This window comes from Glycine soja, chromosome 9 (genome assembly GCF_004193775.1).
Source record: "Glycine soja cultivar W05 chromosome 9, ASM419377v2, whole genome shotgun sequence".
NCBI lineage: Eukaryota > Viridiplantae > Streptophyta > Magnoliopsida > Fabales > Fabaceae > Glycine > Glycine soja.
The window spans coordinates 46,861,716-46,874,981 of NC_041010.1; the positions used below are offsets into that span (position 1 = coordinate 46,861,716).

The window sequence follows — 13,266 nt, forward strand, 5'->3', positions numbered from 1 at the left end:
TATTGAATCATGACATGACAAATAAAGAATTTTGAATGATTATATTTTGCTGTTTTGATCTGACAAGAGTGAAAAGTATTTAAAAATTTCATTCTTTTTGCTTACTTACGTTCTCAAATTTATCCGTTTGACCCTGAAGTTTGATTAAAACAAATCTATGCCAATAATTTATTTTAAAATAAACCCATTTTTTATATAAAAAAATTGTAAAAATACCAAAATGGATAAATCGCTCCCATTATCATACTCATTAGTCAATAGTACTTTTCTTCCATAGTCCATAGTCCATACACATTACTCAACTCATCCTTTCTGGTTCTGGTTCAACACAGCACACCATTTCTAATGCTGTAAAATTTGTACCATGCAGCAAGGGGCTCTGCTTCTGCTTTTGTGCTTGGTCTCTCTGTTCCCCCTCACTCACTATGCCTGACTTTCTTGCCACAAACCCACTTACCTTTTCAGCTGCAGAATCTCCAAGATTCCCCTTCCTCAATTCACGCCCAACTCTTACACCAAGAACCCAACTCAACCCAAATTCCCGTGTCCTCTTTTCTCCCAAACCATCCAAAACCAGTTGCAATAACAAGAGTGTCTCTTTGGCACTGAGCTCCAGGTCGAATGAAGGGCCATCAAGGGGTTATGGCTTTTACAACGAGCTTGAGTTTGAGGACAGAAATGAGGAAACTTTGGGGTTGGAGATAAACCCTGTTGTTGCTGAGGATTCCCAGAGTGAAACTGAGTCTCTCCCATTTGATGGGGTGGAAGGTGATGATAATTATAAGGGAGAGGATGATTTGGTTCGGGTTCAGGGGGATGCAGATGGAGATGGGGATGGTTTGAAGAAAGATTATGATGATGACGATGATCAAGGTGAGAATGAGAAATTTGGAGGTAAACTTAGAGTCAGAAGAGGTAAACAGGTAATTAGAAGGTCGAATTTGTTGGCCAAGCAAGTGATCAGTATTCGCTCTGCGCTTAGCTTGGGGTTCGTTTCACAGCTTTGGGTGGACACTTCCTCTGTGAGTCTTGAAAATAGTTGCTGAACCTTAGTTTTGTGCTGATTGTTTGTTTGTTCATTTTGTTAGGGAGCAAGCTTTTTTTGGAATTTGTTAATAGTATTTGTTTGTTTTGTTGATAATGATGTCTTATTTGTGGGACTAAGAATTAATTTGTTTATATATTTTATCTTTTGGTGGATTCCATTTTCAGTGGATGGTGTTGTTTGTGGAGGTTAGACCAAACTTGCTCTCTGGGGATTCAGAGAAATTCCTTCTGGAGGACATTAGTCAGGTATAAGAAGTTTGGAATTTGGGATTGACCCCTTTCTCTGTTGAATGTGTATATGCTTGCTTCATACGTACTTTTCTGGAATGACGTCACATCACCACGTTGAACACAATATTCACGTCAAAACCGATAAAAAAAAAAAGGCAGAAGCTAAAACAAATGCATCAAAAGGACGTGGATCGGGCATATGCGACTCCAAAGCAAACACACTGTTAGTCTTAGGATTGCTTTTATATCTATTTTGGGGATTTTTTGAATTTTTGGCCTGCAATAATATGAAAGATATTAGCATTACTTAGGAATTTCCCAGGCGGAGGGCTTGCTAAACCTTTTTGTCAAAAGTTTCCAATGCATTGTGTGTTCAGATGGCAAATTTCCAGCTTGGCTTTGTTTTGTAAGGGTTTTAAACCCTTGTGTTGAAAGTTTCCAATGCATTTTATGTTCTGATGGCAAATATCCCGCTTGGCTTTGTACTTTGTCTTGTGGCTGTATTGAACTCCTAATAGTAAATATGGTGTAGCTTGTTATTTTGCCAACAAGTAACTTGGGTATTTCACTATATTGAGTATTCTGCATGTTCCTTTTTCAGATTGGAGATGTTGTCCTTGTCCAGGATGAAAGTGTGATAGACAATGAATTTAAAATGGTTGGATTGGAGACACTGGTATGTTTTACTGTTTTACACGACTCAAACTTGTGGATTAGTATTTTTTTAAATTGTTTATTTGAGTTCATTATCTGGCAGAATATGGATAAGAAGTGTCTTTAACTATATGTATTATGTGGTACTCAAACTCTGATGTGTTGCTGAAAGAGTGCAGATTTATTATGTTTCATGCAAAGACTGAAATCTTGCCTTAGAGGGAAACATTTATATTGTTTAAAGTATCTGGCCATATAATAGTTGTTTCTTTTTTCTTCTATGGTTTGTAAATTATGTCAACATAACCCCTGATAATTTCATGTTGTCAGATGTTTATTTATGGATTTGGTTAGGAGAATGTGATCTCTCCTCTTTTGAATACTCTTTTTCCTTCTAACTAAAGAGTAAATTTCTCTATTTGAATATTTATGAATGTGGATCTCAAGAACTTTTATTTGAATGTGTTCAATATATCCTCACATGGGTTATCCAGTTGCATTGTAAGATGTTATTTTATAGCTAACATTAGTGGTGGATTTAGGTGAAGATTACAAGGCTAACACATTTAGCATACATCTTAAGCCTATCCAAGTACATATGGGACTAGTTACAGGAGTAATTTGCAAACCTGATTAGGATTTTATTCAAATTTCTTTATTTGTTATCACAAATGATGTATAATAAGACCAAAGCTATACTACTCAAAGCGGATCGGAATAAAGAATTTCTTTGTGACTTTGGTTCTTTGAGAACTACGAACTTATTTGATTCTTTCAGTTGGGTTCAAATCAGAGTAAGAAGCCCATGACTTGTTGCTTAGAAAAGCAAGAACCTTGGTATAAGGCATGGATAGTCAACGCCACAACCAGATAAAATTACCTAGTTGATAAGTTGGATGAACACACCAATGAAAGAATCAGATAAGTTCATACCTTTTGGGTTCACATCAATAGGGTGCTTCACAGCTTGACACTAGGTAATTGCAATGAATTTTTCTTTAATTTTTTTTCAAAATGAATTTGGCATTTAAATTGCCAGCTGGGTAGCTTGAATTTATTTATTTATTTGGTGAAGAGGGAAATCATCAAGACATTAAACTAACATTTGGAGTGTAGTAGATGTGACTTACAAATACGTTGAATTTCATCATCATTTACTTTGAGCTATTTTAAGCAAGAGAGATAGAGACAGAAGCCAGACATGATTCAAGGTTTCAAACAGCTGAAAAAATAAGGGGGAATCAATCATGGCTTGTTTATTATGTCTCTTAAATTGATATAAGTTAGGGGATATCTTAATTTGGTTGCATTTACTAGGTTGGATACAAAGTTGTAACACCCTCTCGAAGGAATATTGGAAAGGTGAGTATATATCTCTTGCACCATGTTATTTTCACCAAATTATTCATCTGTTATGTAATTATGGAAATCTTAAATTTTAGGTGCGAGGGTACACTTTCAGTATCAATTCAGGTGCTGTTGAAGAACTTGAACTTGATTCATTTGGACTATCCATTATTCCATCAAGTTTGGTAAGTGGGTGCAGTTAATAGTACATGTACAGAACTAGATTGCATGCAAGTTCTGTCAATTTAATTGAAAATATGCAAACAAACTTGTTACATTTTAGGTGAGTACCTACGCTTTGCTGGTTGAGGACGTGCTGGAAGTAGTATTTGACGCAGTTGTTGTGCATGAAGCTGCAGCTTTACGAATTCAAAGGCTTTCTAAGGTACCTTTAGTTCAAGAATAAAACTGCCAGGTTTGCTTGGTGATATACATTGCTTCTGTTTCTTAGCTGCTGAAAGTTTTTATGGATAATGCATAGAAGCATAAAATTCTGATACCTGCCGTTTGGTTTCTCCTGCATATGGCATATTAGGTTCATGCTTTAAGTAGAGTCATCTATTTATATTTGGTAATTTTTGGCTTTGTTCCATTTTATATGAGATAGTTGATAGTTGATGCTGCCATCTTTGCCATAGTTTCAAAAACTAGACTGGACTGGTCAGTTTGATTGATTAGACTGAGAACCAGTTCGGATCAAGATCTGATCAAGTTGTCAGTCTAGATAATCCAAAAAATCAGGAAAGTAAAAAACCAGTTTGAACTGGTTTTTAAAAAAGTATTTTAAAAATTTACTTCTAAATTATTTTAAAAATAAACAAAGACCTGTATGAGATTTGCATGTGTTGCTATTATTTAACTATTTATTATGAATGCTTTATCTTTTAAGACATGTAAAATGATTATTTTTATAGTAATCTAAAATTTTATTTATGTAATTTATTACTAAATATATTATATAATATTAAAATATATATTTAATTATTACCAATTTGGTCCCTGTTTAACTATGGTTGAACTATGAACACAGACTAAATACCTTCTCAATTACTAGTTTAGTTTTGAAAACGTTGATCTTTGTAATAACTAATAAGCCTACTTAGTTTGGTTTTGAAAACATTGAACAGAGAATAAATCTAGGACCTTTCTTTTTATTTTTTAGGACCTGTCTCATTAAAATAAATTCAAATATTTGGGCATCCTTTAATCGTTCTTTGTAATAACTAATAAGCCATTGATTTATTTTGTCCTATTGATCATAAAGCAACCCATCTGTTTGTGCTAGGGGTTTTTGGGCAACCAGAATGTGAGAATTTCAGTGGATGATTTTGAAGATTTAGACTCTGAACAATCTGATACATACGGTCCTATTTCAAGGAGAAGAAAAAGTACCGGAGGAAAGAAACCTAATCAAAGAGATTGGGATGATGAAGATAATTGGGAGCTTCCGATGGACTATCCTTGATTCTAATGGATTTTCTACTAAATTTCATGTAAAACACATTTTTGTTTATTAAAAATAATGAAAATTTGAATAAACCTATTAAATACACCAAAAGGAAATTCTTTTACTTTTTCACTTTTGGTTATGAGTAGGTTTTCATTTAGTTGTACAGTTAGTTTCATCGAATTTCTTTAGATTTTTTTTTGGATATTTATTTTAGCAATCTCTGTCCTATAGTATTTCCTATCCACACTGAATAAATGATCGACATGTAATGATAAGCAATTTCCTATAGTTTGACAAAGATGGTGTTTCTTCTTTTGATAAGCAATTAAATGTGTATTGAAAAAAAGTGCGCTCTTTCATCTGTAATGATTTCAATCATCATAATTAGAATTATTATATATAATAATTTATTAAATTAAATAAGGTAAAAAACATTTCAATACATGCATTATTTATTCTATAATCTTTCAATAATTTATTATTTATTTATAGAATAAATAATGTATGTAATGAAAGATAGAAATTATAGAATAAATATTTTATCTGCCCGATGGCATTCATGCAATTGTATAGAAAGATATTAGTTTAAACTTTATATAATTTTATTTTGAACTTTTTGGTTTTTTTTCCGTGTAAACTCACAAGGCCGTATTCTATTAAACTTTTGAATTTGAATTTAGGATATTTTTTTTAAAACAAAAAAGTACCGTTAGTGCCAGGTCATATTTTTTAAAATTAATTTCTACCCATTGGCTAAGATTTAAAATGATGCTTTTTTAAAAAAAATATAAATATAAAAAAAATATTGGCATTTCTCTTTAAATTGGAGAAAAAGCATTGTTGGAAGTAAAGCTTATTTTCATCATAATATAGTTATAAATTGTAAATTCATGTTACAAAATATCAATTTACTTTAACTCACCGAAAATGTCTAATTCGATTAGTACATAACATGTTTAATTGAGCGGCGGTGCATTTGAGAGATTCAGGTTGAATCCAACACTATTTTTGTATTGCTTCAGATTTTCACATCCTCGATATTTTTGGATATGGATGCAAATCCAAACACTCACATCTATTGGTGTTTGATTCCTACAAATAAAACAAAATATTTTAACCTGTTAATTATTCCAAATTTAACTCTTTATTAGTAACAATGTAAAACATAAAATTTAGTTAAAGTGAGCTTAGATCTAAAATGTAATCAAATTGTGTGCCAATCTATATATTTTTTTAAAATTAGGCGAGAATCCAATGTAGTAAACTTTTTTAAAAGCAAAAATCATTATTAGCAAGCCCTACCCCAAGTCCAAAAAAAAAAAAAGAAAAAAAGAAAAAAGCACTAGCCGTTAGCGCCTGTCTGGTTTCAAATTCAAAACTCACCTCATGCTTATGTCTTCTCCACCTCTTTTATTCACCCCTCCCTTTCACTTCCCCTTCACCTCCCAATCCCAAATCAATAACAAACAAACCAAACACGACATAAACGCAAACGCAGATGCTAACTCCGACGACCGGAGTGCCGAAGCTCCGGCCGCGATCCGGCCGGACGCCGCTTCAGCTTAAGAACTCTCCGGCCGATCCCATCCAGCCTTCCGCGAAGCTCAAGTCGAAGCCATATTTTGAGATTTCGTTGATCGATAAAGAGAATAATCCGATCGCCGCCGTTGCGGTTCCGCCGGCTGTGCCGCCGGAGACGTCGCTGGCGGAGGAGCTCAGCGCGGTCAAGAAGAAGCTGGAGAGGATGAGGGCGGACAAGGAGAGAACGGAGAAAATACTGAACGAGAAACACGCGCTGCTGGACGCGTGGATGAAGGAGATGGAAGAGCGAGGGGAGATTCAGAAGAACTTCGAGATAGAGGTTGACCGGTTGTTCCGGTTGAAGGAACTCAAGTATCGCTGCATGGTTCGCACAACAATAACAACACATTTTCGGTTCGATTCGTTTTTCAGCTTAGATTTCTCGATGCTGATTTTTTTTTCTTTCTCTTTTATTGGAACAGAGAGTTTCTCCGATGAGAACGCTTAGGGAGAAGGAACAAGGAAAGATCGTGAACGAAGCGCCATCGCAATCATCGGAGGTACTTGATTTTCTAATTTAATTTTGTGGTTTTTGCATGTATTAGTCGATTGAAGAGAGCGAGAATTGAGAAATGTGCCTTTGTTTTGGTGTTGAGAAGGTGAAAACAGAGGAAACAATGGCATCGGAATCGGAATCGGAATCGGAATCTGAATCTGTTGGAGGTGAATGCCAAGTTCTGCAGAGTCCTGGTTCAGCTTGTTCACAAACTCATACTACACACACAAAATCCGATAGTTGAGACAGAGTTTCTTTATGGAATTTTTCAATACATAATTGCTCGTTATGTTTTTTTTTCCTCTTCAATTTATGTGAATTTCACATTGCTATTTGTACTTCTTTTTCATTATTATCATTACTTTTTAAGAAAGAAAATGGCTCAATTTATATGGCTGATAATCGATAAACTTGAAAGCATTCTGTTGATATTTCCTTTTCTCTTTTTCCTCCCTCTTTTATGTTCAGCTATTACTCAGACGATCACAGCGTATATATTGTAATCAAATGGAGAATTAGCCATCTATGGTTTCGTTCCCAAGGCAATTTAATTATGCCCTAAAATTGAAATCTATGCCTGTTATGCAAGACATTTAATCATGTTAGTTTAATTGCAAGGAAAGCATTTTTTTTAAGGAAAGTAAACAACATAGATTTTTTTGACTGAAAGTAAACAGCATATTAACGTGTTTATTTATTTTTAGTGTGAAATATCTATCAATATTATCATGATTAACTTCCGTTGGCTTAAAAAAAGTTTTCTTAGGCTTAGTTGACCAATATGAATAGAAAATTTTCTTTTAATTATGCTTTTTTTTCTTAAAAAAAACCCAAATATTTACTTAAAAATTTGAGTCCACTTCATACTTTTTATACATTCATAAACTAGCATCATTTTTTTTTGTTTTTTTAAGATTAAATTAAATTCTCACTGGATTGCATATTCAGGGATCAAAATCTTAATTTACTTCCCAAACAAAATTTATTATGCTCCCTTAGTGTAAAAAATTTACATTATTATGAAATACATATCATTAGAGTTTTGCCGATAGAACTATACTTTATTTCAACCCAAATCTTCAATTTTGGGTTTGTTTTGAAACATATTATGTGGGGTGGGGGGGGTTCTGTTTTTAAGCATTCTGCCATGACTATAAGTGAAATGATCCATGTGACGTCAAGGCAGCATTAAGAGGGCATGGCATTTCACCATTCCCTTTGGCGGAACAGGAATGGCTTTTTTTTCAGCTTTTCAGAAGTTGCTTCAGGTTTTTCAGGAGCTTCAGTTGCACGTCAGCTTTTTTAGGTATGTATTTCGCCAATACGGATGGCAAAATATTTGTAATTAAAAAAAAAATCCCCCATTCCTAACGGTGAAATGGTTGGGTATATAATAAAAAAAATTATTTCGACTGCCTATACCGAAAATTGCTTCGCACTCCAGAAGAGACACACCACTTTCACTTTCAATTCAAGTATTCTTTCTCCATTCTTCGTGGTATTTGTCTCTCATTTTAGATAGTATGTCTCACTTTCAAGTAATATTTTTTTAGAATTAAGTTTTAATTTAAAGTTTAACTGCAATAGTATTTTTTATAATTAGATTTTTATATTTTGAAGTTTTTGTTGTTATGATTAATTATTTATAATATTTTTTTAAAGTATATTTTGGTATATGAAGAATTCAGTTATAATAGTTTTATATTTCAATGGAAGGGTATACGAAGAGAATGATAGTATAATATTTGAAGGCAGTAAAAAAACGGTTTAAATTAAACGTAAAATAAGTTTTAATGCTTTGAAAATAAGATAAAGTTATAAAATAATAAAATTATTTCTTGTATAACTTCTAAATTTTTAGTTTCAAAAAAATATGTTACGTTGTAAATTTGTGATGACAAAAATGTTAAAATTCAGTTATAACAATTTTATATTTCAATGAAAGGATATAGGAAAAAAATGATGATGTAATATTTAAAATCAGTAAACAAGCATTAAATGTGGAATAAGTTTTAATGTTCTTAAAAGAATTTGGAAAAAAGATAAAGTTATAAAATAATGAAATTATTTCTTGTATAATTTCTAAATTTTTAATTTCAAAAAAATATATTACGTTTTAAATTTGTGATAACAAAAATGTTAAAACTATGATCGAATTATGACATGTACTGATCTTTCATACTGCTCACATCCTGATAGTCATAGCTTTATGCTCACAGTTATCAAACTTGTTTAACCATTATTCTCACATAGTTCTACATATTAATTTATCATCAATAAAAATCTAGACATATGTATGCTATATGAGAATAAAAAACATACCAAAAGTGCATGTCTGAACATCATATTTACATGCTAGTAAGTGTCATATATCATAATAATGAAATCCACGAAAAGATATCTAAGCTCTACAGATTAAGGTTGTGAACTTATTGCAATCAAATTGGTGTAACTATGGTGTATACATGATAACTGTGAGAAATAATGGTTAAACAAGTTTGATAACGAATATGTAGAACTTGAATAATTTGATAGGCATTACAAACTGTTAATATAAACCAATAATTAAGAAAAAGACACGTGTATAATCTTATAAAGCCTAAAAATAAATAGCAACCACCAACTAATCAAATTATTTAAATTCTACTCATTTTTTCTGACAAATGACTAATAAATGTTCTTAAACGCAATGGCCACGTGATATATAATTTGGCATGATCTCCCAATGGGATCCTTAGTCAGTGTTGCCATGTTCTTAACTTTGATTGTTTGCCTTCAATAAAAATCTTCATTAATCAAGAACTTGCGGCTTGAGGATCTTTCTTAGATTGAACACTTGCCAAAAAAAAAAAACACCTCTTCTTTTACTTTGACAGCTTCTCTTGCATCATATCTTTTAGAGTTACGTATCAGTTTTTAGAGTTAAGCATCAGGCAAATTCTCAAATATTTACAAGTTAAATAATGTTGCATAATTACTTGTATAAGTAATATTGTTACTTAACCATTTTTTAACAATAAAAAATATATTTTCTAGAAGCAACTCATTTAACATTTACGGATGAAAATAAAAAAAGCTCTTTAGTATGAAGTGGAGACAGAAAACCTCTTAAACAACTCAACAAGCATCTATATACTTTGAATACTCTTAGAAGAAAAATAATTATAAGCATACATTCATTTTCTATTCTATTACATTTTCATATTTGATTTTAATAAAAAATTCCCGTGCTTAAATACTTTTTTAGCTTTTTTCTTTTCATAATTATGTTATGTTATTAGTACGAAGTCTAAGTTTTGGGTTTCATTGAACAAGTTTCACAACAATTCAAGAATTAACCTGACTTATTTTACCACTTCTAAGTCTAAAAAAAAAAAGTACAGGCGGTAGACTTTATTTAAGAGATTTAACCATCAATTTTACCGATTTAATTAGGAAAATAAAATGTATATGCTTATTTCTTAACAATATATATATGGTTTAGTTTTTAAGTAGCCTAAAATTATTGACATGAGGAAAAACTATTTCTCATTTTTTTTGTCCAAAATATAATTAAGTTGAGGACTTGAGGTTCTAAAAAATAAAGTGAATAAAAATTGAAAGAAAAGCCGCAGTGGAAAAGAAAGAAAGATGAATTAGTTCAGTGCTTAGGTCAGTTGATGAGGAAATTGTTATGATTGAGGTACAGGCAATTATGGTAAGACAAGTTTGGTTTTGGGAAAGGACAAAAAAAGTGCATGCAGATGCAGATGCAGATGCAGATGCAGGTGCCTTACATGCACAAGTTGAATGCTAAGGCACCAAGACACGTGTCTCATTCATCACTCCTAACATATCGATAGAGTGAGATCGATGACACCAACCTTTATCTGCAAACTCTTTTCCTGCTATTTTTACTTATATATATTTCATCAACATTTTAATAATTAAGAATATGTTTAAATGAATTTTATGGAAGAAATGTCAGGACACACTGGCTGACATAATTTTATTTAACATTTTTTCAGATATATGAATAAAACTTATATTAGTCTTATTAGATATATAAACATCATTAATTATTTAATGAAACGTATTCTTATATATATAATTTAACCCATAAAATAAGTTAAATTGAAAAGAGAATGTTAAAAGAATTATTTGTTAACATTCTTCAACAAATTATAAAGGAGCAAATATTTTAAAATAGTAATAAGATGCATTTCCTCACTTTGAGTTTAACCATTTTTCACTTTTCTAAAGAGATGATGTAAGCTAGAAAAAAAGAGAAGGACGATTTGTTTAAGAAAAATATTTTTTAAAAAAAGTAATTTTTTTAAGGAATAGATAGAGATTGCTTTTTTTTTTTAATTAAAAAAAAGTAAGAAAATTATTTTTAAAAAATAATTTAAACTAATACATAATGAAAATAAAAAATTATTTATTCCATTAAGAAATGTTTATGTTATAAAAAAAAAGCATTATCATCATTCCTCTCAATCCTCAATACTCTTCCCAGCTACCTTGCATAAACGTTTCGACAAGAAAGTATTATCATCAATTTTGTATTTTTTATCTGATCAAATAAGAAAAAGAGATAATAAAAGTTTTTCGTCTTTTAATTTGTTTTTATTTTTATGAGTAATCTTTTATTTTATTATTTAAACTAAACAACTTAAATAATATATTTATTTATTTTACTTATTTTCTTTGCTCTTTATTTCATGCTCCCATGTTTCTAATCTGTCAAAAAATAACAGAGTTTTATTTTATCTTGCCGGTCCCTTTCCAACATGCAACTTGTGTGTATTGATGCTCCGACTGCTTAGTCATAGATTTCGAATAAAAGAATACAAAAAAAAAAAAAAAACTGGCCATAATATTTTGTATCTTGTTAGGAGTATGTCTTTTCTTCTTCTTCCAATCACTAATTTCCAGTTAAATCATAAATTGCAACACATACTATGAGAACAAGTCTAATACTAGTAAAAAAAAGAGCACTATTTAGCGACCCAATATTCTTTTCAATATATTCCTTATTAAAAATTATAAAATTCATAGATTTCGTATCTAATTTAATGAGTCTTCTAATAATATTTATCTATTACTAATAAAAAGTTTCCTTAAAAAAATACTAATAAAAATTTGTTATAAAGTATTACTAACACTCCTCTTATTTTAATTTTAATAAGAATACAGTTGGAAGGAAAATATTAATCAGGTCTTGCATTTCTAAAACACCGATTGTAGAAGTAATTTCGAAACATAATTAAAAAAATTAAAGACATCTATACATATAACACTGAAGGAATATCTCAAAAAACGTAGAGATAAAAATATGACCGTGTCTTTGCTTCAACAATCAACACTGTGAAATTTTGAGATGGTATGATTCCAGAGTCCTGAAAAGGAAATTTATTAATTTGTTTCCCAATTTAATTTTTGAGGTAGCCGTAGTGCCTGGGCTAACTAGGCTAGGAGTGGATTTATGGAAAAGAAAGAGTGAGTATTAAGTATTCATCTGTCCCAACTCCTCGTTAGTGGTTACTGACATACTTCTTGCAACATCAACTTATAAAATATTCTTGCAACATCGTATTCATCTGTAGTGGTTACTGACATGATGAAACAACATCAACTTATAAAATATTCCTGCAACATCGTATTCATCTGTCCCTTAACACATGATGCCGGACTATGTAAGTTTATTTAATTATTTCTCAAAGAAAAATGCTCATTATTTATGCACAACAAATTTTTGAAAAAAAAGCATATGTCATTTTTTGTGGGTATGCCGAAGATGATGTTAGAAATGCGGATATGCTCATAGTATGAATAAATATATATAAATGGGCATGTATTACCCAATTTTGTAAGGTTGTTTGAGTACTGATAGATTTTGGCATCGCATTTTCTTGGAAGTCACAAGTGACAACTCTGCATGGAGTCCTTTCATTCTGCCCTGAACAGCACCTTAATAAACCTCTACATTCCCCCAATGAAATCTCCTTGTTCTCGATTAAACAAATTTCGATTATGATAAAAAGTTCTTATGGATTTGAAATCTCAATTTTCACACACAAAATCAACATGCCAAAAGATTTGATACCAATGGAGGCTTGGTGATCACTGGACAAAATAAAACCATGGTGGGAAGTTAGAAAGGTTGCCGCCAAAAATTGCCTCCAACGACCAATGGTGGTGATCTACGATAGGGTGGGGGGATTTAGTGGGCAAAATCTACAATATAAACTTTGAAATGAGATTAATCTAGCAACTTAAAATTGTGATTCATCATGAACCACCTGAATAGGTAATCCACCTTAGCCTCAATCTAGAAAGAAATAGAAACTAAAAATATTGTTGTATAACTGTTATATGTGCTGTTGCACAAATATCATGCTTCTATATTTAATTGTGATCATGTACAACATTAATTTTCTGTCTATCCCTCATTATCATTATGACATGTAATAAAAGT

General features: G+C 31.3%; 2 protein-coding genes across 2 annotated transcripts; both read left to right on the forward strand.

The window, feature by feature from the left end:
* Positions 1–258: 258 nt before the first annotated feature.
* On the forward strand, positions 259–5,008 carry LOC114425476. The gene is made up of 7 exons (XM_028392412.1): positions 259–1,022; positions 1,213–1,293; positions 1,880–1,954; positions 3,250–3,294; positions 3,375–3,464; positions 3,563–3,664; positions 4,565–5,008. The coding sequence occupies exons 1-7, from the start codon at positions 426–428 to the stop codon at positions 4,742–4,744; spliced, it is 1,170 nt and encodes a 389-aa protein (XP_028248213.1). The 5' UTR covers positions 259–425; the 3' UTR covers positions 4,745–5,008.
* A 1,115-nt stretch (positions 5,009–6,123) lies between these two features.
* LOC114367317 lies at positions 6,124–7,216 on the forward strand. The gene is made up of 3 exons (XM_028324473.1): positions 6,124–6,635; positions 6,733–6,810; positions 6,910–7,216. The coding sequence occupies exons 1-3, from the start codon at positions 6,228–6,230 to the stop codon at positions 7,048–7,050; spliced, it is 627 nt and encodes a 208-aa protein (XP_028180274.1). The 5' UTR covers positions 6,124–6,227; the 3' UTR covers positions 7,051–7,216.
* Positions 7,217–13,266: the final 6,050 nt, after the last annotated feature.